This window comes from Balaenoptera acutorostrata (assembly GCF_949987535.1).
Source record: "Balaenoptera acutorostrata chromosome 3 unlocalized genomic scaffold, mBalAcu1.1 SUPER_3_unloc_1, whole genome shotgun sequence".
NCBI lineage: Eukaryota > Metazoa > Chordata > Mammalia > Artiodactyla > Balaenopteridae > Balaenoptera > Balaenoptera acutorostrata.
Window position 1 is genome coordinate 1490562 of NW_026645489.1, and position 25629 is coordinate 1516190.

General features: G+C 38.7%; 2 protein-coding genes across 9 annotated transcripts in view; one reads left to right on the forward strand and one right to left on the reverse strand.

Moving 5' to 3' along the window:
- Positions 1–25629, forward strand: part of UNC79 (unc-79 homolog, NALCN channel complex subunit) — a 253057-nt gene that overhangs the window by 210495 nt on the left and 16933 nt on the right. For all 7 annotated transcript variants that reach the window (XM_057539170.1, XM_057539172.1, XM_057539174.1 and 4 more), the window contains 5 exons: positions 7205–7309; positions 15336–15413; positions 21046–21135; positions 23258–23433; positions 24410–24596. In XM_057539170.1, the coding sequence (XP_057395153.1) occupies positions 7205–7309; positions 15336–15413; positions 21046–21135; positions 23258–23433; positions 24410–24596 (636 nt within the window). The remainder of the gene's footprint in view (positions 1–7204; positions 7310–15335; positions 15414–21045; positions 21136–23257; positions 23434–24409; positions 24597–25629) is intronic.
- PRIMA1 (proline rich membrane anchor 1) overlaps positions 10310–25629 on the reverse strand; it is a 113327-nt gene continuing 98007 nt past the window's right edge. Inside the window, exons 5-6 of one of the 2 annotated variants that reach the window (XR_009006786.1) lie at positions 14615–14800; positions 10310–11006 (exon numbers count right to left, since the gene is read on the reverse strand). Coding sequence is in view for 1 of the 2 variants with exons in the window: in XM_057539179.1 (XP_057395162.1) it covers positions 14698–14800 (103 nt within the window). In the remaining variant the exon portion in view is untranslated. Of the gene's footprint in view, positions 11007–14488; positions 14801–25629 lie in introns of those variants that run through there. The other variant, XM_057539179.1, reaches the window with a different exon arrangement.

Genomic DNA, 25629 nt, shown 5'->3' on the forward strand with positions numbered 1-25629 from the left:
ATAGTTAAAAGTGAGTAATTCTACTGAGGTCTAATAAAAATCATTAGAAGGAAACACTTTGCACACACAAATATATAAACTATACGTTAAATATGCAAATTTGGAGAACTGAGGGTCATATGGTTTAGAGGAGAAGAGGTATTTTGAATGAAATGAGATAATGGTCTAAATGACCTCTAATGTCCTTTTCAAGTTCACCATCCTATGATTAGTGGGCAAGCCATCAGTACCTATCAATTTTATACCCAAAGTAGAAAAATATCAGCTTGTCATTTGTAAAAGCCTGTGGAGAGCTCCTTAATTCTCATAATTTTTCTGTCTCCCCAGTTCTGGGTTCTTGGCCTCTGAGACTGTAATCTCATCTTTTGTCATCTTGCTTTGATAATGGTTTCTCTATTGCATTATCTTTAGTTTCCCCTGCCCCACTACTGAGGAAGTGGAAAAGTACTGCTTGCCCAGCGCATATAGCAGCCTTGTTGGTGCTGATAGACACTATCCTAATGGAAAAGCAGAAGGCAGGACAAATTGAGAGTGTTTCTGTCCTTAAGAACAATGTGCAAATGTTACTTTTCCAATTTCCAAATTTTCCAAGTTTATTTTCAGTGGGGTTTCTGTTTCTGTTGTTCCCTCTTAAACATTCAGAATACTCCTTTATTCACGTTGTCCACTTCTACAAGCCCTTTAATTTCTCCTAAAAATCTAATTTTTATCAAGGTTTTCATTCTATTTAAAACACCCTTGTCTCCTTTCTTACCGTCTGTGTCCGTTCCACCATGTTAAGTGTTTCATGATATCCTTCTCTTTAATCTTTCTGATTATAAACTGTTTATTACTCTGCCTGGAACAATATGTTTTCTAACTACCAAAATAATCAGTATTTTTTTCTTCTTTCAAATCCTTCCTGAAAAATAACTTCTTTATCTTTTTTTTACTTAAAAAAATAGATCTGTAAGACACAGCAGCAAATATAATGAAAAGATATTCTATTTTTAGAAGTCACTTTATTTCTTAATTTTCTTTATGTTTGATTTGTTTAAATTATATATTTTATAGAGGAGAAATCATAATGAGTTTGTACTTTCTATGCTGTGTACTATAAGTATTGATTACAGTGGACCTTCCACTATTTTGAATTCAAAATATTTTTGGTTTTAAATATTCATTATGCATTATATCCCCTCATAATCTATCATAACTTTAGTGCCCTCTCTCTTCCGGTTGTCATCTACCCTTCTTCATTCTGCAACTCAAAATGACTATTAGTTGTAGAAAGCTTTGATCTAGGGCCTTCCCACCTTTTTCACAGATAATGAGAAAGTATAAGAAATAGCTAAAGAAATAGCAGTATCTAATTGAGGCTTCTCCTCAACTGCTTCACAATACTGTGTTAGTTTCTGTTGCACAACAAAGCGAATCAGCCATATGCATACACGTGTTCCCATATCCCCTCCCTCTTGAGCCTCCCTCCCACCCTCCCTATTCCACCCCTCTAGGTCATCGCAAAGCACTGAGCCGATTTCCCTGTGCTATGCTGCTGCTTCCCACCAGCCAACTATTTTATATTCCGTAGTATATGTATGTCAATGCTACTCTCACTTCGCCCCAGCTTCGCCCTCCCACCTCATGTCCTCAAGTCCATTTTCTATGTCTACCTCTTTATTCCTGCCCTGCAACTAGGTTCATCAGTACCATTTTTTTTTTAAGATTCCATATATATGCGTTAGCATACAGTATTTGTTTTTCTCTTTCTGACTTACTTCACTCTGTATGACAGACTCTAGGTCCATCCACCTCACTACAAATAACTCAATTTCATTTCTTTTTATGGCAGAGTAATATTCCATTGTATATATGTGCCATATCTTCTTTATCCATTCATCTGTCAATGGACATTTAGGTTGGTTCCATGTCCTGGCTATTGTAAATAGTGCTGCAACGAACATTGTGGTACATGTCTCTTTTTGAATTATGGTTTTCTCAGGGTATATGCCCAGTAGTGGGATTGCTGGGTCGTAGGGTAGTTCTATTTTTAGTTTTTTAAGGAACCTGTGTACTGTTTTCCATAGTGGTTGTATCAATTTACATTCCCACCAACAGTGCAAGAGGGTTCCCTTTTCACTACACCCTTTCCAGCATTTATTGTTTCTAGATTTTTTTGATAATGGCCATTCTGACCAGTGTGAGGTGATACCTCATTGTAGTTTTGATTTGCATTTCTCTAATAATTAGTGATGTTGAGCATCTTTTCATGTGCCCAAGAAAAGACATGGAAAGGTAATAGCTTTGGAGACTATTTGGCAATCGGGCAGTCTCAATAACTTGAAAACTGTCCCACTTAAAATGCTAGAAGTGATGGATGAAATGTAATAAACATGATTTTAAATATATAGCAAATTTTATAAGAATGAAAGTTGCAAAAATGAAAAGGGAATTGAGAACCAGAGTGGTAAGCATATAAGCTGATATTGTAGCAGTCTTGGGGTAGAGAAGTTGATTGTTTTGGTAATTTAGTAGCTTGAGTTTTTTGTTTTTAATTGAAGTATGGTTGATATACAATATTATATAAGTTCCAGGTGTACAATATAGTGATTCACAATTTTTAAAGGTTATACTCCATTTATAGTTATTATAAAAATTGGCTATATTCCCTGTGTTGTACAATATATCCTTGTAGCTTATTTTATACCCAATAGTTTGTACCTCTTAGTCCCCTACCCCTTTCCCTTTCTCCACTGGTAACCACTAGTTGGTTCTCTATGTCTGTGAGTCTGTTTCTTTTTTGTTATATTCCTTAGTGACTTGAGTTTTAAAGCCCATACAGAGAAAGGAAATGAAGTCTTGGGACTATTTCAGGCTGAGAGTTGGAGCTGAGTTGTCCCCAGGAGAAAGCCAGAACACTTGAAAGGCTATATGTTTGAGAAAAGTTTGATTTGGAAAGGATATATTCTTATATGGAGGTGACAAAGAATGGGCTCTGTCTGAGCCTGGGAACTGAAAGATTTGTAGTTTCCCTTGAGAATTAGTAAACATGAGCCTATCTTTGAACATGTTTAGAATTTGAATTTGTAATACCTGCATGCTCTGTGAACCCCCAAAAGTCAAATAAATTGGTGCTGGGCAAGTAATTGCATTGGAGTGTCTTACAGAAGCAAGCTCAAAATCAATCCTCAAACCTCTCTGGAGGGATATGCCTTCAACCTAGGCCCAACAGGACTCCCATAATTAAAATCTGGATGAACATGAGATCATGATCTAAAATTACAAAACGTGAAGAAATAATCCACCATGAGCTACTTTAGCATAGTCAACAAAAATCAAGATTATTCCCCCTAAGAACTTCCAATATTAGAACAATGTGATAGAGACTATAAAGACATACTCTGAATGATAAGCATTAAAAGATGAATTAAAAACATGAGAAAAGATGTAGTCACTTAAAAAAAAAAACCAGATAGATTTGAACAAAGTAGAAATTCTAGAAATGAAATAGTCATTGACATAAAAAAAACTCAGTGGACAGGTTAGAGAGCAAATTAGACATAGCCAAAGAGGGATTTAGTGAAATGAAAATAGATCTGAAGAAATTATATAGCATGCAGCAAAGGGAAATAAAGAGAAGATTTAGCCAGTAAATTTGAAATCTTGGGAAACAGGGACAATTTTCTAGAAAAAATGTAATATGTAACAATCAGAAAAAAGATGGCTAGACTTAAATGATGAAAAAATGGAATCAGTAGTTAAAAACCATTACAATTTTTTTTTAAACATCTTTATTGGAGTATAATTGCTTTACAATGGTGTGTTAGTTTCTGCTTCATAACAAAGTGAATCAGTTATACATATACATATGTTCCCATATCTCTTCCCTTTTGCATCTCCCTCCCTCCCACCCTCCCTATCCCACCCCTCTAAGTGGTCACAAAGCACCGAGCTGATCTCCCTGTTCTATGCAGCTGCTTCCCACTAGCTATCTATTTTATGTTTAAAAACCATTCCAATTTTAAAGACAACTTTCATTAAACATTTAAGGAAAGATTGATCTCTACTTCATGCAAACTAAAACAGAGAATAGAAAAAAAGGGAACAATTTGCAACATATTTTATGAGGCCAATAGAATTTTGATACCAACCAGACAAGGGCAATAGGGGAAAGGAAAATTATAGGCCAGTTATACTTCAAAGATGCAAAAATTCTGAATGAATAATCCCAAGTTAATGCATTAAAAATAAAGCCTCACGCTCAGCCATAAAAAAGAATGAAATTCTGCCATTGGAAGCAACATGGATGGACTTGGAGGGCATTATGCTAAGTGAAGTAAATCAGACAAACAAAGACAAATACTGTATGATATCACTTATATGTGGAATCTAAAAATACGACAAACTAGTGAATATAACAAAAAAGAAGCAGACTCACAGATACAGAGAACAAACTAGTGGTTACCAGTGGGGAGAGGGAAGTGGGGAGGGGCAACATAGGGGTAGGGGATTAAGAGGTACAAACTATTATGTATAAAATATAAGGATATATTGTACAACATGGGGAATATAGGAAATATTTTATAATAACTATAAATGGAGTGTAACCTTTAAAAATTGTGACTAAATATATTGTTCCCCTGGAACTTATATAATATTGTATGCCAACTATACTTCAATTTAAAAAATTTAAAAAAACTAAAGCCTCATGACCTAGTGAGGATTTTCTTGTAATATAAAATTGGTTTAAATATTAGAATATCTATTTATGTTACCATGTTGCCAGATTAAAGGAGGAAAAGCTTTTATCATTATCTCAAGAGATACAAAAGAAGCATTCTATATAATTCAACATCCATTTATGGTAAATCTTGTCAAACTAGGAGTAAAAGGGATAACTTGATAAAGGGCGTCTACCAGAAATCTCTAGGAAACATACTTATGGTGAAATGCCAACAGTAGTCCCTTTAAAATCATAAGTAAGACAAGAATGGCCGTTATCACTGCTTCTATTTGCTATGGTTCTGGAGGTCCTGCTCAGTTGAGTAGGACAGGAAGAATAAATCAAAGTATAAGGATTAGAAAGGAAAAAAAACTCTCCCTTTTCATAGATGATGTGATTACAAATGAACTGAAGAGAATCTATCTATAGACACCTTTTTATAACTTTTATGAGAATTCAGCAAGGATGCTGATACAAATGAACATCCAGAAATCATCTACCTTTAATTATTCAGCTACAAATGATTATAAAATATACTTTAAAAATAGCATTTATTGTGGCAACAAAAAATGAATCTAACAAAAATATGCAAGAATTTTATGGAGATAACCAGAAAATTTTATTAAACAACGTTAAATAAATGGAGACAGATCTCATGTTCATGAGTGAGGACCCAGCATAATAAAGATAGCTAATTCTCACAAAATAACCTATAAATTTAGTATAATTCCAATAAATATCCTAGACTTTCTCTCCTGATACTGATGGACTAGATAATTTGAACGTATCCTCCCACTGGATTTGAACAGTTTCTTAAAAAAGTGAACAAACTGTTTTCTGAAAACTTTAAAAAATCAACAAAATGCTAACCAGATATAGAATTACCAGGCTAAGATCTGAGAGAACACAGAAATGCAAAGATGTGAGCCTAGCACTGAAGACCTTTTTTTGCCCTGGGGGTGTTTGCCTCTCTGAAAGATGTGACAATTCTGGAAGATCCAGGAGGCTAGGGGGAAAAAAGTCAGAATCCAGGACCTTCCAAGAGTGGAGACTCTCTGATCCTGCACCTCCCGCACCTTTTGGCTGGGACCACTAAGTAAAGATAACCCAGAAGTAAAGTGGTCCTCGCATGGACACAGATCCCTGTCAAGACCTTTGGTGGCCCAGGATAAGATGTTACAAGGTTTGTATGTGTATTAAGGTAACCCTGGATCACTAGCGCCTCCAGTACCTGGTAAAAAATGAACAGAAAGCTCTTTGGAGGAAGATAACATTTCGGGCCTCAAATTATTTCTAAAAATATGTTAAAAATAAAGGATGCAACATGCAAAGATAACCAGACATATGAGGAGGCAAGACACCACAAGTGAGAATGAGTAGAAAGAAAAGACAGTGGATACAGACCTACAGGGTCTCCAATAAGTTGGTTATGATCAAGAAAGGACACATAGGGGACTTTGAAGGTGCTTGTGCTGTGTACCCAACTTGGCTGCTGATTACATGAGTGTTCAATCTATGCTAATCTGTTTATCTGTTCACTTATATTTTATGTACTTTTCTGCATGTGTGCTATATTTGACAATAAAAAAAGCTTCCAAAATTGAAAATATTCTAGCATTGCATTAACAAGGACAGATCAATGAATTTCAGTATGTTCATACAATAAAACATCATTAAGCTGTTTAGTTGAAAGAATGAGAACTATATGTATCAACAGGGACTCACTTCAAAAATATAATGGAGTACAAAATTATAAGTTGCAGAAAGATATGCATTGTATGATACCATTATAGAAAGTTAAAAACAAGCAAAAATAATAGTAAGCCTTATAATGGAGGTATACATATGTAGTAAAAGTGTAGTACATGAAATAATAAGTACCAGATTCAAAATAGTGGCTATTTCAAGGAAAGGAGAAAGAAAAGAGAGCACTGTATAGGTAGCTTCAACTATTTCTGTGATGTTTGATTCTTGATAAAAAGTATTAAATCAAATAAAGCAAAATGCTATGATTTAACAAAGATGGGTAATAGGTATATGATATATTCCATCTCTCTATTTTTCTGTATGCTTGAAATAGTCCACTTAAAAAGTAAGTTCCTTTTGAGAGGATATGAGACCCTTTCAACAGTGTTACATGTTTTTCTCTAAATCATTTTCTATTGAAAAAAATCCTTTTAGATTTGTTTAGTTTCTGCAGTTCTTGGAACCTCTCCCCTGTGAATAAGAACCAAATCTCGTGGTTTCAGTCTTTAAGAGATAGCCTATCTTTTTCTTATCCATTAAATTATGTGTTCTCAGTGCTTCACTAAACTCATTACAAACACAAAAATGCCCTTTTTCTTTTTTGTTGGGTTTATTTCTTAAGGACAGTTCACTATGCATTTTAAAATACTGTTTCTTATTTCTGATCTGTGAATCTTTTGGAAGCTCTTTTGACATAGGTCTATTCTAATTGAATTTTTAGAAATTGCTTACCTTCTTCTCTCTTGTTTTGTTTAGGAGAGGGATAAATTCTATTTGTCTCGTAGTGTTGTTCTAGAACTCCTGCAGGCCCTGAAGCTTAAATCTCCTTTACCGGATACAAACCTCCTTCTGCTTGTGCAGGTAGGCTTATGCCTCATTTCACTTTTCATGAAATTCACTTACGTTTGGAAAATTTAAGGAAGGTGTGGGACATACGCATAAATTAAATGTCTGTCCAGAGATAAGAAATAATATATCTTACGTAAGCCATGATCTGTCTGTCACTATGCACTTGGCACTTCCACTGGCTAAGAAAGACCAGAAAAGGAGTATTTATTTTGTTCCTACTGTGGAACTAGTTCTGTGAAAGACAAAAAAGAAGAATGAGACGATAATGTGTCCGCGAGAAGTTTATGGTCCAGTAGGTTGGAGGGGCAGCCCATTAATGGCTACCAGAGCTGAGGCAGGACTAAGGGAGCCAAAAATGAGTGACCCCGGAGGCTGAGGTCTGATCGCGGAGTCACATGAGTATGGATGGGTCGCCAAATCTTTGTGAAGCAGAAGTGAAAGTGAGGGTGGGCCCAGCCAGATATGGTCAAAAGGCAGGACCAGCCGAGTCCAACCAGGGTGGGTGGTGGGTGTGAAAGAACCAGCACCACAGGAGCCCTAAGGCAGGGGGCGGGGCTTGAATACATACCTGACAGGCTCTAGAGAACTTGCAAAGATTAATGCTTTTGGTTGTAGGGCTGCTTATGAGAGACTCTAGCTCTCCATCCCTGGCATCCTTAGCTCAGCATCTTAGGCAAGTGTGCAGGCTTTGATCACACAAGACAGGCTGCGATGAGTGCCGTGAGTGAGAAAGAGACGTAGATAAAGTCCTAGGGGGGAGTTAAGAGCAGGAGGCATCTTACCTCATATGGTGTGAAATCAGGGAAGACTTCATGAAGGAAGTGGCGTTTGAACTGGGTCACAAAGGACTGGTGGGTGCAGGCCAAACTCTGCCTGGGGTTGGAGTTCAGCCTCAGAGGCTGGCCGTCTTCAAGCAATAAAGGGAGGCTTCAGCAGAAAGGTGGAATAAATTTAGGAATAACGACATGAGGATGGGGTTTAGGAAAAGGCTGGCCATGCCAGGGGTGTCAGCAAGGGATCAGGTAAACTGGGATCCTGCCTCGTACCCCAAAGGTTGAGCCTGGTTTTAAAGACTTGGTCGTGAGCTGCAGCTGGGATCAGGGTATCATTCCGACTGCCTTTGTGCAAAGTACCCAGGAAGTGTGTCACAGCTGTTTCAGTTCTCCCTGCTGAGCATTATGGCCAGTCCCAGAGTCTGGGCCTACAAGGTTGAGCTTAAATGACTGAAGGAAAATGGGAGCTTGATATCAAGGAACTAGACAGGTTTCCCTGAATCTTAGGTACCTTGGGTGCCATTTGGAGAGATGAGGGAGAAGGGGAAATTAATGGAGCATCTATTAAGTGCCAGGCAACATGCTGGGGCTTTATATATCCCCCTCGCTTACTCCTTACAATCATGAGAGGAATTGGTCCTGTATCGCAGATGAGGAGACTGCGGCTTGGGGGGTTCAGTGACTTGCCCAAGATCACACAGCTGGCATAAGTAGCGTAAGCACCTGACCACAGGGTCTAATCTGTATAGAGCACAGCCTCGTCAGGCCCCGCACATCACTTGCCCGGATTACCATAATAGCTCTTAGCTTTTTGCACCGTTCATTTCTCTCCACGTCAATCCAGTCTTATAGCCTATGGCTGCCTAGAGGAATTTTGCTAAAGCTCTGCTTTTTATCATATCACTCTGTGCATTGTAAACCTCCAGTGACCTTGTGGTACCCGAATTGTCAAGGTCTTCCATCATCTGGCCATATTTGACTATTCAGCATTATTTCCCACTACAAATATTTACTGACCACCTATCTTCGGCTAGGTTCTGGGGTTATAGATATATAAAGGCATAGGCCCTACCCTTATAATGTGCTAACCAGTATACTGAAAGTCTGTACAGTATATAAACTACTGTAGAGGAGGGAGTGGCCAGCTCAGCCTGGGAAATGGAGGAAAGCTCATTAACCGTTATGAACCCTGACCTGGCCCAGGTGCTGGGGAAACAGAGATGAATAAGTCATGGCCCCTTCCTCCCAGGAGTTTCCTGTCTGATAGGAGTAGCTGACATTGAAACAAAAATTCCCAGCGCAGTGTAATGGGTACGGTAGCAGAGGTGTGTACTGAATAGGGAAGTGGTGTAGAAAAGGGATTGTATGTTTTTGAAGGGCATGCAGAAGTTTGGGGGTTTACCTGGGAGAAGAGGATGAACACCCTTGTCATTAACCATTTAATATCCACTAACTGGTCCCCATCTTCCCCCACCTTATACTAGTAATCCTTGGGAACAGAATGGAGTTTTTCTCAAAGGCTTGAGATTTAATAAAAAGTTGGTATACTTTCCCCAGGCACAATGATGCTTTCTGAGAGGAGTGACTGCTGGAAAATGATGGCAGTGGATGTTGGGCATGATATAGTCAGAGTGAAATGGCTCCCATTGTACCAAGATGCTGGACAGCCCAAGAGGGAGACAGAAGCAAAGCATAGCCAGGAAATATCTGTGTTCCTAAGAAGAGACAGATTGACTCTCTTCCAGTGGATTGCCACTGGCCAGTCCTACCTCTTCACACATCAGCAGCAACACCACTTTTGAGTACAAGTAACTTTGATGCAACTGACCATAAAGGTTAATAAGATCAACACTGGTTTCGAGGAGAGGGCAGGTGAACTAGGCTTGGTGAAGTAGCCCATGAGAGAGTTAAGGCCAGCAGGTTGACAGTGTCTGGAAGTCACTTGCTTCTGATAGCGTTTAGATTGGGGACATGCCACCTCAAAACAACCTCAGTTTCCAGGCCCTGAAGGTACTTTCCTGCGGGCATCGGAGGCTGGTCCCTTGATTGCCCTCAGTCTTGAGCAGAGCAGGTCTGTGTGGTTGATCTTCTTGGGTTCTAGCACCCCACTTTGTGACTGCAGCTGGGGGCGGGTTTTTCTCTGAAGTACATTAGCTGGCTGTAATAAGCACTTGTCACAAGACAGTGAAAGAACACTGACAGTTTAAATTGCTCAGTGCTTAAGGAGACCATGAAAACAGTGATTATTGCATCACAGCTAGGTGAATAAATAACAAACACAAATTAGTTTTAGGAAGAAAGGAGACAAAAAAGTAAATTCTTCTGTGTATTTTGGATTCTCTTATGCCATTTCAAATATATAACATTTTCATCTTTAAAAACAAATATGTATTTGTCATTGAGTCATTAAGTTAAATTTAAAAATCAAATTGTAAAATTATTTAGATCAAAGAGATATCCGGGGGGACATTTTGAGATCATGCCCATGAGGAACAACCTAGTAAGTAATATTTCGACCTCCTCCAACAAAAACTATTAAACACCATGCCATTTTGAAGTAACATATCCTTGTTCCATAAACTCAGAATAAACCAGTAATGAAAAAATTACTGAGAGAAATAAAAGTGAGGCATACCTTAAAAAAAACAAAAGTAGTTCCCTTTTCCCCGCTGTGCTTCCTGGCTAAGTCGTGGAGAAAAGTCTGCCACGGGGTCACTCATGGGATGAGGGAGAAGCATCTTTTGTCTCTCTACAGAAAGCGGTGCATCTTTCTGCAGGGTTTCCCCGTTCCTTTTTCTCTTGCCCTTGACAAATGTTCAAGCGGGTAGCAGAAGTGGTAGCCTGTTCTCTGGTAGTTTCTCTTAAACCAGAGAATCTAGCATGGAGTCAGAGAGAAGCTTTCCCCTTTCCTGGTGGGCAGTGTCAGTTCCTGGTACCTGGAAGACCAGATTCACAATATGAACAGACAATGTGTCTGGGGCAGACAGCGACTTCCTTCTTGGATATCATGACCGTCATCTCAGGACACTGGAGGCGGCTCTGTTTAACTGAAAATGCAACTTGGAAAAAGAAAAGAAAGTAACAACTGGAAGGAAAAAGTCCCCTGGTGGGAAGGGTGAGAGGGAGGGATAGCTTGGGAGTTTGGCACTGACAGGTACACACTGCTATATTTAAAATGGATAACCAAAACAAGGACCTACTGTCTAGCACAGGGAACTCTACTCAATATTATGTAACAACCTAAATGGGAAAAGCATTTGAAAAAGAATAGCTACATGTATATGTATAACTGAATCACTTTGCTGTACACCTGAAACTAACACAACATTGTTAATCAACTACACTCCAGTATAAAATTTTAAAAAAGATACATTTCTTAAAGCTTAGAATTAAAAAAAAAAAAAGTCCCCTGGTGATCCATCATGAGTGACACTAGCCCCATTAGCGAGAAGAGAGTCAGTTGCTCAGACCTTGGATTTACCATTTGTTCTTTCACCCCACAGGGAACCACTAGGATATTCCCTCTACTACTGTACTTCTCTAATTAATAACTTAGTAGATAGATGAGTTCACAGATATGAGATGCTGTTTATAATTCTTTTCATGGGTAAACCATACTTTTGTTGTTTACCAAATATTCTGGCAGTAAGAGTGTTCCTTTAAAGGACAATGGAACACTTGCCCAAGGGATGCAGGGTCATTCAAGTTCTAAACATTTCAAGGCAGTGACAGGTACCAATCTGGTTTTCAATTTCTAGAACTTCTTCCTGGAGGCCTGGCACTGTGGGGTATCTCCCAGTCTGCTATATTATGGTTGTTCAGCCATCACTCCTGTTATTTGTTTTAACTTACATATACAATCAAGTGGCCTTAAATGTTCAAGTGGATTTTTTAAAAAAGGAAAAAGAGGCATGGAGACAGGAAAGAATTTTCCAAATAGAAAAAATATATGTATTCTTCAGAATCTACTATTGTTGACCATCAGGGCGTAGTTCTCCTTTTATACTTTGGACAGATGCCCTATCTTGTTTTAATTCAGATCTGTTGACATTTTTGCTTTCACTTATAACATTTTCTCTTCTGCTGGCATGCTGTAGATATTTTATGTGTAATAAGCTATTATTATTGTTCTCAAGATGGATTAGAGTTTTCATAATAGAGTGATAACTCATTGAAAGCTACCATAAAATCTATATAGGCTCAAATCCAGAAGAATTTCCTCAGCTCCTATTATGTGTCAAGAGTAGACATTCTGCTAATTTGCATGTAGCACTCCCACTGTGTGGGATATACCTGCATATTCAAGCTGTGAGAAATCATGTGGGTGATACGTTTTCTTTTAAAGATAGTTTAGTTGTGGGCTGGAGGACAAAGAAACGGCAGAGTTACGGCTGTTGTTTTTAATTCCCAAATACTATTGATGTGGGGTAATTAATATTTGTTCCATTAGTAATAATCTGATCACTCTCTGGGATGAGAGGTGGCGGTCCTATTTTGAGTGTCATTTTGATAATGATTTTAGTAATGACACATAATGGGTATTGCGTTTCTTTTGTATTCATGCGGGAGTACCTATTTCAGTGGCATATTTATTTCTATCTAAAAGTACAGAATTCTTCCTTCTATAGCCATCATTCTTTTTCCCTCTGATTTTGTTATATCTTTATATCTGCAGCAACTCTATAAAATAATAATGGAGTTTTTCAGTTGGCAGCTATATAAAATGAAGACAGAAAGGTTTATTAAGGTTTTAGTCATACATATTATGTAAAATTACACTGGAGGAAAAGACATTGATAAAAAATAGTAGATGATTTTAGAGGTTTATGTGCTTTTATGCCTTTTAGTACACCAGACTCCCTGGGACACCTCCATAACTTTTAGAGTGATTTTTTAAAAAATTAATTCTGACTTCTGAAGTTATCTATTAGCTCTCGCAGATCGGACGTTTGAATTTGGCCTCAAATCTTAACACCACGTGGCTGACAACCTGCTTACGTTTTGCTACTCATTTCACTTTGCTGAGTTTGGTGAGAGAGAAAGGCTTCTGCTGAGGGAGATACAGACACTTGAAGTTTTGCTTCTTCACAAATTTTCTCTTGCCCTTAGGGGCACAGCCAGGCTTGCAAGCATACTTTAGGGGTCAGGGTCTGCACCATCCTTACATAGGATACTGCAGAGGACTCCTACCCGCTTCACTCACACTTAGATGTATCTCGCTCTTTTCTTTTGGCCTCTCTTAGCTGTGCAGTCTCTTGGTTCTGCTGTAAAGAAATTAATTAAAATGTTGGAGTCCTGACGGACGTTTTGGAACTTATTTATAAGTCGTTTGTCTTAGATGGCAGACTCTGATAGCTTTTGAAAATACGTTTTATGGGAAAACATGCAGTATCTGCCAGGAGGTTGGGAGTGTTCCTTCTTTTCACTATGTACCTCTATCAAATATTTTACTTTTTTTTTTTTTTTTAAATTTTTTGGCCGCGCTGTGCGGCTTGAGGGAGCCTAGTTCCCCCACCAAGGATCAAACCCGTGCCCCCTTCAGTGGAAGTGTGGAGTCGTAACCACTGGCCCACCAGAGAAGTCCCTCAAATATTTTCCTTTTTTACTTAGAAGTTCGCCAAGGTTATAGGCTCCATTATTATTATTTATCCTCATTTATTTACTTTTTCTTATTAGAAATAAGTCCAAGTTAGGAGAGCAGACATAAGCATTCTGGAATAAAATAATAGAAAATTTTAGGTGTTCCCTAGATGTTACTAGCTGGTCTTCAGAGTTAATAGCCAAATAGATTCTTCAGCTTTCTCTAACTGTCTGTGAGGCAAATGGAGAGGATAGAATGTGAGCCTGGAGATTTGTGTCCCCTCCTGCCATGCGGCTTTCAGGGACGGCTCTGCTTGCTGTCGTCTCAGCTCCAGCTCAGTTACCTGTCCCGAAATACCTTTCAGGGAGGACCACCTCTCCCACACTTGAAAACCAGCTCATGGCCCCAGATGAGAAGTCTACAGGCCCCTGACCCTCAGAAAGTCTTCTGAGGTTAGAGCTTCACCTTATTGGCCAAAATCTGCTGCCTGGTAATAACGCTTAGATTCCGATCTCTGGCTAACCTGACAACATGCTGGGTTTTGTTCCTCGTCCTCCTTGAGACTTTTTCTACTACCCCGATCCGTACTGCTTCTCCTCAGTTTGACGGGGACCATGTCTGCCTGGCTGACCTACCTAAATTTACCATGCTCTTCCAGGATGAGAGTGAAATGAATTAGAAGGAAGAGCTGTCAGGGTCAAAGCTTCTTTCAGAACCTCTGAGCTCTGGAGAGCAGCAGCTTTGGATCCTCAAGTCACTGGGGCCAGAGGCCAGGAAAGAGAAACTAACCAGGAACTAGCTCCTCATAGCAAACTCTACAGACTTCATGTTTAACTTTTCCCCTAAAACCATTAATAAATAGTTGGGCATTGCATTAAGTGGGAAACACCTGTAAAAATCTGTAATGAAGCAAATTAAGTTGTAAGCTGACAAATCCATCCTCACCATGATCTCGAGTCATACCTGATTAATCATCTCATTTCACAAACTCTTGCTGAGCCCCTCCGAGATGTCAGGCATGAAGCTAGCGCCGGGAGTGAGCTGCATCAAATCTGTGGTCTCGAAGAGCTTGTAGCCGGTTGAGAAATAGACTTGTAGATCATTGCAACCTGATGTGATGACTGTTCCAATGGAAATGTGTGGAAAGTCCTGTGGGGACACAGAGCGGGAGCGGGGGTCATTATCAGCACAGAGGATAGGCGTGAATGAAGTGGGAAGAGAAAGACCAGATACTGAGGGGCCTCGGAGGGGAAGAAACAGGTACAGTCCTCACTCTGAAGTTGACTGTTTTTCTGTTTTCATTCTAAATGTATGGTATAATGATAGAAGTCCGGAAAATCTATGAAAATTCAGGAACTGTCAAAAAGTGCTGAAGAATAAATAACATGACTTCAGAATAAATCTGACAATGCTGAAATCTTTCCTTTCATCCTTGATTGAATGTGGCATTTCAGTGCCACTGAACTACTGTCTGGTTAAAGTGAGAATCTGTGTGTTAGTCCCAGTACTATGATTCTGAATTTCTGGTAGGAATGAACTTTCATGACTAGCAAGTCCCATATATCTAGGGCAGATTGTCACCAAAGTAAACGCTAATGAATTTAAGCCAAGTTAATAAAATTACAAATTACTTATTACTGTCCAAATGCTCTTAAAAATAATTATCCTTTCAATTTCTTATTAGTTTATTTGTGCAGATGCTGGAACCAAACTAGCTGAGTCAACAATCCTGAGCAAGCAGATGATCGCCTCTCTACCTGGAGTAAGTCCTGACCGAATTAATTATCCACATTTTCTGTTACTCCTCATTTCCTCATTTAGCCAAGAGGTATTTTGGGCCTGTGTCCTGGTTCAATTTTGATAGAACAAACACTGTAAAATTGAAATCATTAGTATCTTGTTTGAAAGAGCACTGGTGAAAATTTAAATTAATCTCTGCCCCTGGAAACTTTTAATTCCAGGAAACATGAATAAAATTGAAGCAGCCAGTTAAGGAGAGGGAAGAAATTACCAGGCATACAGAATAGATTTGATTAAAGTTCAATTTTTCCAGAATCAATTTTCTTACACTGGCTTCTGTTAACCAATTTGATTTAACTACTGCCAGAAAGAAATAAGCATTTAATACCTTGTTTTCCTTTATTATATTTCCTCTGAAAATTGAAAAAACTTTTATTATCATCAACTAGTGAACTATTTGGTGAAATATGTTAAGATTCTTATAGATAGGACTGAATATGAGAAAACACAATAACTTATTGATAGCAGGGTTATTGCAACAAACTGAGAAACCTTAGAGATATAAATTATTAATGGAAAAAATTTATTTAAATTTTCAGTAGAGAAAAAAATTTTTTTTAGTTTATTTGTTTACGTATTTATGTATTTATTTTTGGCTGCTTTGGGTCTTCGTTGCTGCGCGTGGGCTTTCTCTAGTTGCGGCGGGCGGGGGCTACTCTTCGTTGCAGCACACGGGCTTCTCATTGCGGTGGCTTCTCTTGTTGCGGAGAATGGGCCCTAGGTGCACGGGCTTCAGTAGTTGTGGCACGTGGGCTCAGTAGTTGTGGCTCGCGGGCTTAGTTGCTCCGCGGCATGTGGGATCCTCCCAGATCAGGGCTCGAACCCGTGTCCCCTGCATTGGCAGGAGGATTCTTAACTACTGCACCACCAGGGAAGTCCGAGAAAAATTTTAATAAGGAAAAAAGATGACTTATAACCCTTCTGCCCTAAGATAAGAACCCTATTGTTTTAGAAAATTTTTACATGTTTTGATCTATTCAGTATCCTAATTTGCTTATTCCCATATTGTTGGAAATCTATATGCTTTCTAGTTTCTTTGTTTGTATAGCATAGCATAGTATATAGCATATATACAAAGATCCTCTTCATGTTTATTTTGAATGATATCCTTGGGATAAATTCCTTAGTCAGTGGGCAGGAACATCTTCACAATACATATTCCCATGTTGCTTTCCAAGAAGATTTTATTCATTTACATTTATAAGTATACCAGTTTTATCCACAGCACACTAAACATTACTTCATTTTTTTTTTTGATGTGGAGAAATATTATGAGAGAGGAAGAATAACAGTCATTCAACCCAGAGATAATTTTACTGCTAACATATTAATGTATTTTCTTCCTTCTTTTTCTATGTATATTTTTAAACATAATCGAACTGTAATATAGATGCAGCTTTGGCTTCATATGTCATAAGCATTTTCCCCAAAGTGACATTACCTCATGTGACTGCACCATATAATAGTGGTTAACAATATGGGTTTTGATTCACACCTGAGTTTGAGGCCTGACATTTACTAGCTGTGTGATCGGGAAGGTTATTTAACCCATGATGCTTTGATTTGTATTATCTGTAGACTGGGATATAATAGGGCCTATGGTCTAGGTTGAGGATTCAATGAGATAATGCATGTAAAGCACATTAGCATGGTGCTAAATATATAGTAAGTGCTGAGTAAACATTAACTATTAAAAATAATATTAATGGAGGTAGGGGGACAGGACAGGTGATGTTTAAGGGTACAGACTTACAATGAGCAGTAAAAAAGTCCTAGAGATGTAATGCACAGGTCAGTGAATATAGACAACAATATTGTATTATAATAATCAAACTTGCTAAGAGACTAAAACTTAATTATTCCTACCAAAAAGAAAGGATAATTACATAATGTGATATAGGTACTAATTAGCGTTACGATGGCAGTCATATTACAATATATAAATGCATCAAATTAACATGTTATACACCTTAAATTAACATCATTATATGTCAAACATATGTCAATAAAAAAATAAAATACAACTAAAAGTAAAAAAAATACTATTAACAAACACTACTTATTGTTGGATAGTTTCATTATTTTCAACATTCTGCAATTGTAACTAATGTGCGATAAACATCTTTGTGCTTAAATCTTTGTTCATATTTTAGACTATTTCTTTATAATAGGTTTCTAGGAGTAGATTAATAGATTCTGGGTTTTTTTAAAGGTTCTTGACAATAGTTGGGGTAATGCAAGATGCTATGAGATAAAATTCCAGTTCTTAGCAACTTAGCTCCAAAAAAGTTTATTGTTTGCTCAAGTGAAGTTTAAACGGGTGTCCTGATTAACAAAGGGAGGAGGACTTCCACATGAGCACTTGCGGATCAGGTTTCTTCTGTCATGTGCAGTCCTCTGCAATCAGCTGGTGGTTGGGGAAAGAGAAGGGAATATGGTACATGGAAGGTTTTCATGGGCCAGGTCTAAAGGTGGTGCACATTTCTCCTACTCACGTTCCATTGGCTAGAACTCAGTCACTCCACCACACCTGACTGCAAAGGAGGATGGGAAATGTGGTCTAGTGCATCCCAGGGAAGAAGAAAAATGGTTCTGTGAGTAGCTAGCCAGTCTCTGCCCAGCACTCACTGGTTTCCTTATTTAATTCTCTAAAACTCAATATTTGCTACTTATGCGATAGCTAAAAGATAATATCCCTAGTATATAAAGGTTTATTGAAATCAGCAAAAGACAAATATTCCAAAACAACAAAATAGCAACAGTTATAGCTCTACATATAGAACCCTTTCCAATGACCAATAAGCCATTCAAAATAAGCCTTTTACCCTCACTAGCAATCAGTGAGCTGTAAATTAATATAAAATATAAAAATTTAAAAATATAAAAATTAAAATCAGCTAGCAAATCAGCAGGCTTTTCTTAACAAAGAAACTTACTGATGATGAAGTGAAACAAGCATTCTTATAAGCTACTGGTGATAGTCAGTTTTGCTGAAAAAGAGTTGACAATCTACTTCTAGGAATATGTTTGAGAAAGTAATTAAATATAGAATTATCTACAAGCACATAAAGAATTATCTACAAGTATATTTATTAAAGTAGCATTTAAAATAGCAAAAATATGGAAACAAAATTAATGTGCAACATTAGGGTATTATTTAAATAAAATAAAGTACATCTATAAGATAGACTATTATGTGGACCAAATCAAATTTTCAAAGAATATTTAATTAGTTGGAAAATGCTTATGATGAATTTAATTAAAAAGCAGGTTAGAAAAAAATTATCTCAATCTTATAAAAAATTATATATGTGTGTGTGTTATATGCATTAAAAATATTTGGAAATATTAACAGTGGCTGTCTCAGAGTTGGAGAGCAGGAATTAGGATTATGGTGATTTTTCTTTTTATTAATTTATATTTTTCAAGGTTTCTACATCAAACACGTGTTATCTTTATAATGTAAGAAATGTAACTTTAAAATCAGATACAAGTTTTGAGAAAGAATTGGATATGGCTCACTTCAATTCATGTTTTTGAGGTTAGAGTATGTTTTCAACTCCTTTATCATCAGTTTTTCCCACTGAAATAAACATAAGTCTTTTGAAACAAGTTGAGCTAGACTCTTTATGTTTTTTGGTTTTTTTAAAATAACACACTAAGGTTATACTTATGTTTTGCAAAGTAAAAGAAAAAAGGGGGGGCGATTGGAAATTATATGCTTTGTTTTATAAGTGTAGATGGCTCACTGAAGTTATCCTGACTAGAAAGTGTATTTTAAGGCTTTTATTAGATGTAGTTACTGTCTCTAGAGCAAAAGTAACTGGTAATAGTAAATTCTTTCCTCTCATTTTTTGAAATTCAAAGGTAAAAGACAAATATTGAATAATGCTCCAAGTAATTATTTTCTGTGACATTTGCCTAGTTGAAATGGTATAAAGTATTGCCTACGAAAGAAACAAATCCCTTTCAAGAAATTCAGGAGCAGAGTATATGCTCTTATTTGCATGACATGTGAAAGGTCAGAGAAAATGGAATAAACTGGGGGGGGGGGGGAATCCTTTCTTGCACTAAGGGACTAATATTCCCAAAGCAGGAGCTCAATAACCTTTTATAATTCCTTCACTTGATTTAAATTAAAAGAAGAAAACCTTAAAACATATGAAATGCTTGGAAAACACTCTTGACAGAACTGCCAATGACCTTATTTTACTGTTTGTTATCCTGTCAGAGGAACTGACAGGCGTAACATTCTAGAAGAGATAGAAGGTGATATAGTTCAGTGCTGTGCAGATTTACATGAATATGGGAAAATGAGAGCCACTGGGTGAGCTAGTTAAGTATATAATGTTCCAGATTTTCCTAAAGAAAGCTAAGAAAGGCCTTAGCATAGTATTCAGATGGCTTCAAAGAGGGCCTGCTTTTGATCCACATTATATCCGGTCTTACGTATGGGTTCTCTCATACAGCTCTGATGTAGCAGCCTGTCTGTCCATTTTCCTTTTCTTTGTTTATAATCCTAAATTCACTGCATTGCCCTGAGAGAGCAGGTTTATTCCATTTTATAACCTGAAACACAAGTATGCTTTTTTTTCCTTTAAAACTTGTCAAACACACTGCTAGTATGGGGGGAAGATGACCATTTTGTTTCTTTAATTATCCCTAGCAAGAATTCAACAATGATAAATTTTTCTATTTAATAGTGTACCTACTATGTCTAAGAAGTTGTAAGTGCTTGAATATAAGAATTTTTGACTCTTTCAACAAACATGATATTTGTTTATGTCCTTTTTTTTTTTAAAGTACAGCTTTTTTTTTTTTTTTAATTTATTTATATATTTTTGGCTGTGTTGGGTCTCCGTTTCTGTGCGAGGGCTTTCTCTAGTTGCGGCAAGTGGGGGCCACTCTTCATCGCGGTGCGCGGGCCTCTCATTATCGCAGCCTCTCTTGTTGCGGAGCACAGGCTCCAGACGCGCAGGCTCAGTAATTGTGGCTCACGGGCCCAGTTGCTCCGCGGCATGTGGGATCTTCCCAGACCAGGGCTCGAACCCGTGTCCCCTGCATTGGCAGGCGGATTCTCAACCACTGCGCCACCAGGGAAGCCCCTTTTTTTTTTTTTGATAGATAAAGACATCTAAGATTATGGTGGTAGAATTTGGTGGTACGTATTTTTGTGTGTCTAAGACTCCCTGGAGGGATAAAGTGTTACTGTTGTTTTGGGGTGATTCATGTCATGAAGACCGATACTAATGACTTTTACATAGGCTAAATCTTTATATACCAACCAGTTTAAAAACAAGCAAACAATATCAGTTCAATGACCCAGTGGAAAAAAGCCTGTAAACCCTGTCTTCCCTAGGCCATCCCATTTCTTTGCTCTCCACCACAAACCTTTTTATTAATTTTTGTCCAAAGTTGGGGCTGACAATCACAGGTTATGGCTGAGAGTAACGAAGTGAGTCAGAAATCCAGAAAATGAAACAACTCATTAGTAAACAGCGTGAAACCAGAGCGAGACAATCACTGCAGTCAGGGCGAAAGCACAGGCCGTGACTCAGAGCGCGCGCCCCTCCGTGTCCTTCTGTGCGTTTCAGTGCGGGACGGCGGCGATGGAGTGCGTGCGACAGTACATCAGCGACGTGCTGGACTTCATGGCAGACATGCACATGCTGACCAAACTGAAGGTAAGAGGGCCTGCGTCCCCTCATCCCTCAGGTCAGCGAGGCGGAGAGGCATTTTTAGGGAATTAAGCAGACTGGATGGAAATGTATCATTACCTGGAGAGGCCGTGGTGGCACTGTTGAATGAGCCCATGTCCTGGGATTCTGAAGAACCGAGTTCCGCCTCTGTGAAGAGGGAGTGAAGAAAGGAAAGGATATTTCCATGGCGGCTCCAGTTCTGTGCATACCTTTACTTTTGCCATTTATTCAATTCTCGCAACACCCCTACTGTAAAATATTCCCATTTTACCAATGTAGACACTGAGGCCTAAGGTGGTGCAGTCATTTGCTCAAGATCACGCTACTGCTAAGTGGTGGAGACAGGGGTGACCTAAGACTGTAGTGACCCGCAATCCATTCTCTTTTCACTGTGCCACCCATTTAACTACCCTGAGCCTCAGTTTCCTCATTAGCAAAGGAAGTCTAATAAACCCACCTAAATCAACCTACCTTTGCTGCCCGTTCCAAGATTTGGTGTGAAACAATGCATGTGAAGACACTTTTGTAAACTTTAGTTTGTATGAAATGTGTATACATTATGCAAACATAAGTTGTTTATGGTTTTTATCTGCATTAAAGCTATCTCCTTCCAGAAAATAATTAAAGACAGAACAACATTTAATTTGCATATGGATAAAATCCCAGTGAGGTTGTTGAGGATGTTGATTGCTTTGCAGGGTGGAATGAATTGCTGATGCAAGTCAACTTCCCTGCCGCGAGAAGACTAGGGAGCTAAAAGATTGATAGTCCGAGAGATTTGAGGAAGGCCCCGGACAAAGAGCGGAAGAGGAGCCAGACATGGCCCGATGAGCAGCCAGATTGCAGCCCAGCACTAAATGTGGCTTTTTGATAAATAGGATCTAGTCGTCCCAGAAGTTCATCAGCTAAAGCTACGGTTCCTTCAGCACCCAACTCAGTTTCCAGACTCTGCTCAGATGATCCAAGTGTTTCTTGGGATAGGGATAGACTTGCAAATACTCTGTGGAGAGTAGAATCAAAATTTAAATTGATGATTTCTCACAATATCCAAATCCAGTCATTTCTGAGTAAGCTCCCCTAGTGTTTGCTCACGCACGTGTTACTGATTGCTGAATCTGGTTGCTCATGCTGAAACCACTTTGATGTCTGAAGAGGAAACAATGTTACCTAAATAATTTTATAGCCACTTCCAAAATACAGAGAAAAATAATAAGAAAGGATCCATGATGACCAAAAGGTTAGGGACTGTAGACATAATCCAACCCTCTGATTTTACATATTAGGAAACAGACCAGAAAGGTCAAGTGGCAAGTGGCTTAGCTAAGGCCGTGTGACTGTTAGGACAGAACTGGGTCTAGAACCTAGGTCTCAACTCCCAGTTCAGTGCTCTTTCCACTAAGCCACACTGAGCAATGAAATTTTTCTGAATTAATTCAACTAGTATGTATTGAGCACCAATAACATGCCTGACACTGTTCTAGGCATTTAAGGATGTGATGATCAGCAAAAACAGACACAGTGGCTGCCCTCATTTATAGTCTGGCAGCGATGGCCAATTTTAATGAAAATTTCATACAAACTAAAGTGAAATTGTGACTTTCACAATTGCTATGAAGAAGAGGTAGACAGCAGCATGAGAGCTTCTAATAGGGTGATATGACCTACCAGGGAGGTTAGGAAGGCTCCTAGAGTAGGTCAGGGAAGACTTCCTGGAGGGGGTGACAGTTGAGCTAAAATCTGAACAATGAATAGGGTTAATTAGGCGAAGAGAGGCAGAAACAGTATTTCAGGCAGAGAGAACAACATAAGCAAAGGCCAGTGATGGAAGTGAACATGGAGAGCCAGTGTAGCTGGACCACAAGGATGAAGGGGTAAGATGCAGAAATCTGCAGTATCTAGATCATTCCAGGTTGTTTAGGCCATGCTAAGGAATTTTTTTCCCCTTTATCCTAAGAACAATGGGAAGCCCCTGAAGAAGTTTAAATGGGTTGTATGCTTGGGAGTGGTGATAGAAGGTGTGGAAATGACAACCTGATCTTCTTAAAGAGTGCCCTGGAACATCCCCAGTTACTCTGCCAAAGTCACAAAATACCACTTGGTTTTGTAGAGCCACATGAAGACATGTTCCCAGCCTCTGCATGAAGATACCTTTGGTGGCCATCTCAAAGTTGGGCTGGCTCAGATTGCAGCCATGGAAATCTCACGGGGCAACCACAGAGATAACAAAGCTGTGATTCGCTATCTGCCTTGGCTCTATCATCCCCCTTCTGCAATGCAACAAGGGTAAGACCCTTATTATTCGGGCCACGAGGCAGGAAACGCCCCTGAGTGTCCTGGGGCTCAGTAAGAGCTACTGAATGCATTGAAGATCTATGAGAATAGAATATGATTGGTTAGGGAGATGGGAATTGAGACCAATTTCCATACTTATTTGCTGACCCGGCAGCCTTTTTGAACACGAGTACTTCATGACATGCTGACAAAAGTTGCCTTCCTACAAAGACCTCCGTCATCCTGATGGATGATGAAAACTTGGAGCTTAGAACTATCACTTTAACTCTTAATTTCCACTAGTTAAGTAAATTGATAGGTATTTATTTGTGCACTTAACATAGCTTCTGCCTTCAGGGAGCTTAGATTATAGCTTGAACAGAATCTACATCAGAGATGAAATAGAGTTCAAGGAGGTGTGAGCCCCTGACCCTGCCCGTAAGGGAGGCTGAGAAGAGAGAGGTGCCCGTGGGCTAGTTTACTTGGGACCTTGGAGCAGGCTTGACCTGCCATCTTGCATGGGCAGCTTCCCGGCTAGAGGAAAGGTTTGGTGTGGGGTGTAAGGGGGGCAGGGGGAGAAAATTACTGGAGAATAGGAATAGGAATGTGGGTGGCTGTGTATTTTATCTCCTCTTCTATTCATACTTCCCTTCTGGTGGGGATATCCGAGAACTTTCTAATGAGAAGAAAGGAAGGAGTTTAGAAGGAGAAGCTAGTCAGAATGGCAGCCAGGTTTGTGGAAGAATGATGTTTAATCCTGTGTCGCCAAAGGCTGCTCTTTGCTCAAGAAGCTAAGATCCAGGATTAGAGTGCAAAACAAGAAAAACAGATTTATCATTTTGTTCTCACTTTGTTGCTTTGGTGTTTTACTTCATGTAACTGCCTACAAGACCACACTTTTAAACCCCTCCATCAGTAAGCGTTTGTTAAGCTCCCAGCGAAACCGAAAACACGAAAACATCTCTAACACTTCCTTCCTCCCTAATAGACCAAAAGAATTCATTGAGTGTGTCTCTCACATCCGGCTGCTGTCCTGGCTGCTTCTGGGTTCCCTCACTCATAATGCAGTGTGTCCAAATGCCTCCTTTCCCTGCCTGCCAATACCTCTGGATGCAGGTTCCCATATTGCAGACCATCTTATTGTTATCCTGATTGGATTTCCAGAGCAATCAAAGGTAAGTGATTTCTGCAAGATTAAAACCATATGCATCAAAATTGCTAATGGAAACCCTTATCAGCCAATTATGTTTCTTCTGAGAAGAAAATGCATCTTATCACTTGCCCTCCTGTGGATGCTAGGAAAGCAACTTTGTGCTAATGCCTTATTTAAAGTTGTTCAAATTCCCAGCCTATCTTTTCTTCCCCTTAAATTGTTTTTCGGTTTACTTTTATGAAGATAAATTATGGAGGCAAGCAAGAGTTAGCTTCCTAGGCATTTCTGTCTCAAAATAATGAAGAGCAATGCAAGGATAGAAATATAATAAAAATTCTGTGATCGGTTTTTAGAACCAAATATGAAGAGGAGGAAAATTTACACTCTAATTTTTTATGCACTGCCTTTCAACTTAAATCTCTAGAGATATATGAAGATACAAAATGAAAATAAGGCCAGTTGGGAACTCACTGAAGTATATGTTGGAATCACTTACACAGAGGAACTTCTAAATTGTAGAGACAGATGATGTGCTTAAGAGAATAAAGTCAATCCAAGGCAAGCATCAATCATGAGCCTATACAAGCAAACTAGACACACTGGTACTAATCAGTTATGAGGAGCCAAGGTCCCTTCACAGAGCTTAGGCAGATTCTAGGAGGTCACGGTGGGTTTGGGAACAGCTGGGATTTAGGCCAGGGCAAGCTGACCTGCAATAAATTTATTCTGAAATCAAATAGAGCACCCATCCAAATGACCTGAACGATGTTTGCAAAAGGAATTAGGCAGTCAGTTCCTAATATTTCAACCCAATCTGTGTTTGATTCCTAATGATGGTACTTTATAATTCTGTGACATTGAAAAAGTTACTTAACCTCTCTGAGCTCCAGGTTTTCATCTGTAAAATAGATGAAATGGTTTGAGAATTATGGAGGTGATCTATAAAAATCTTTACCACAGTGTCTGGGACATTATAGGTGCTTACTCAATCAGTACTCATTACTAGTTAGGAATACTATCAGTACTTACTACTAGTTAGGAATACTATCAATAGT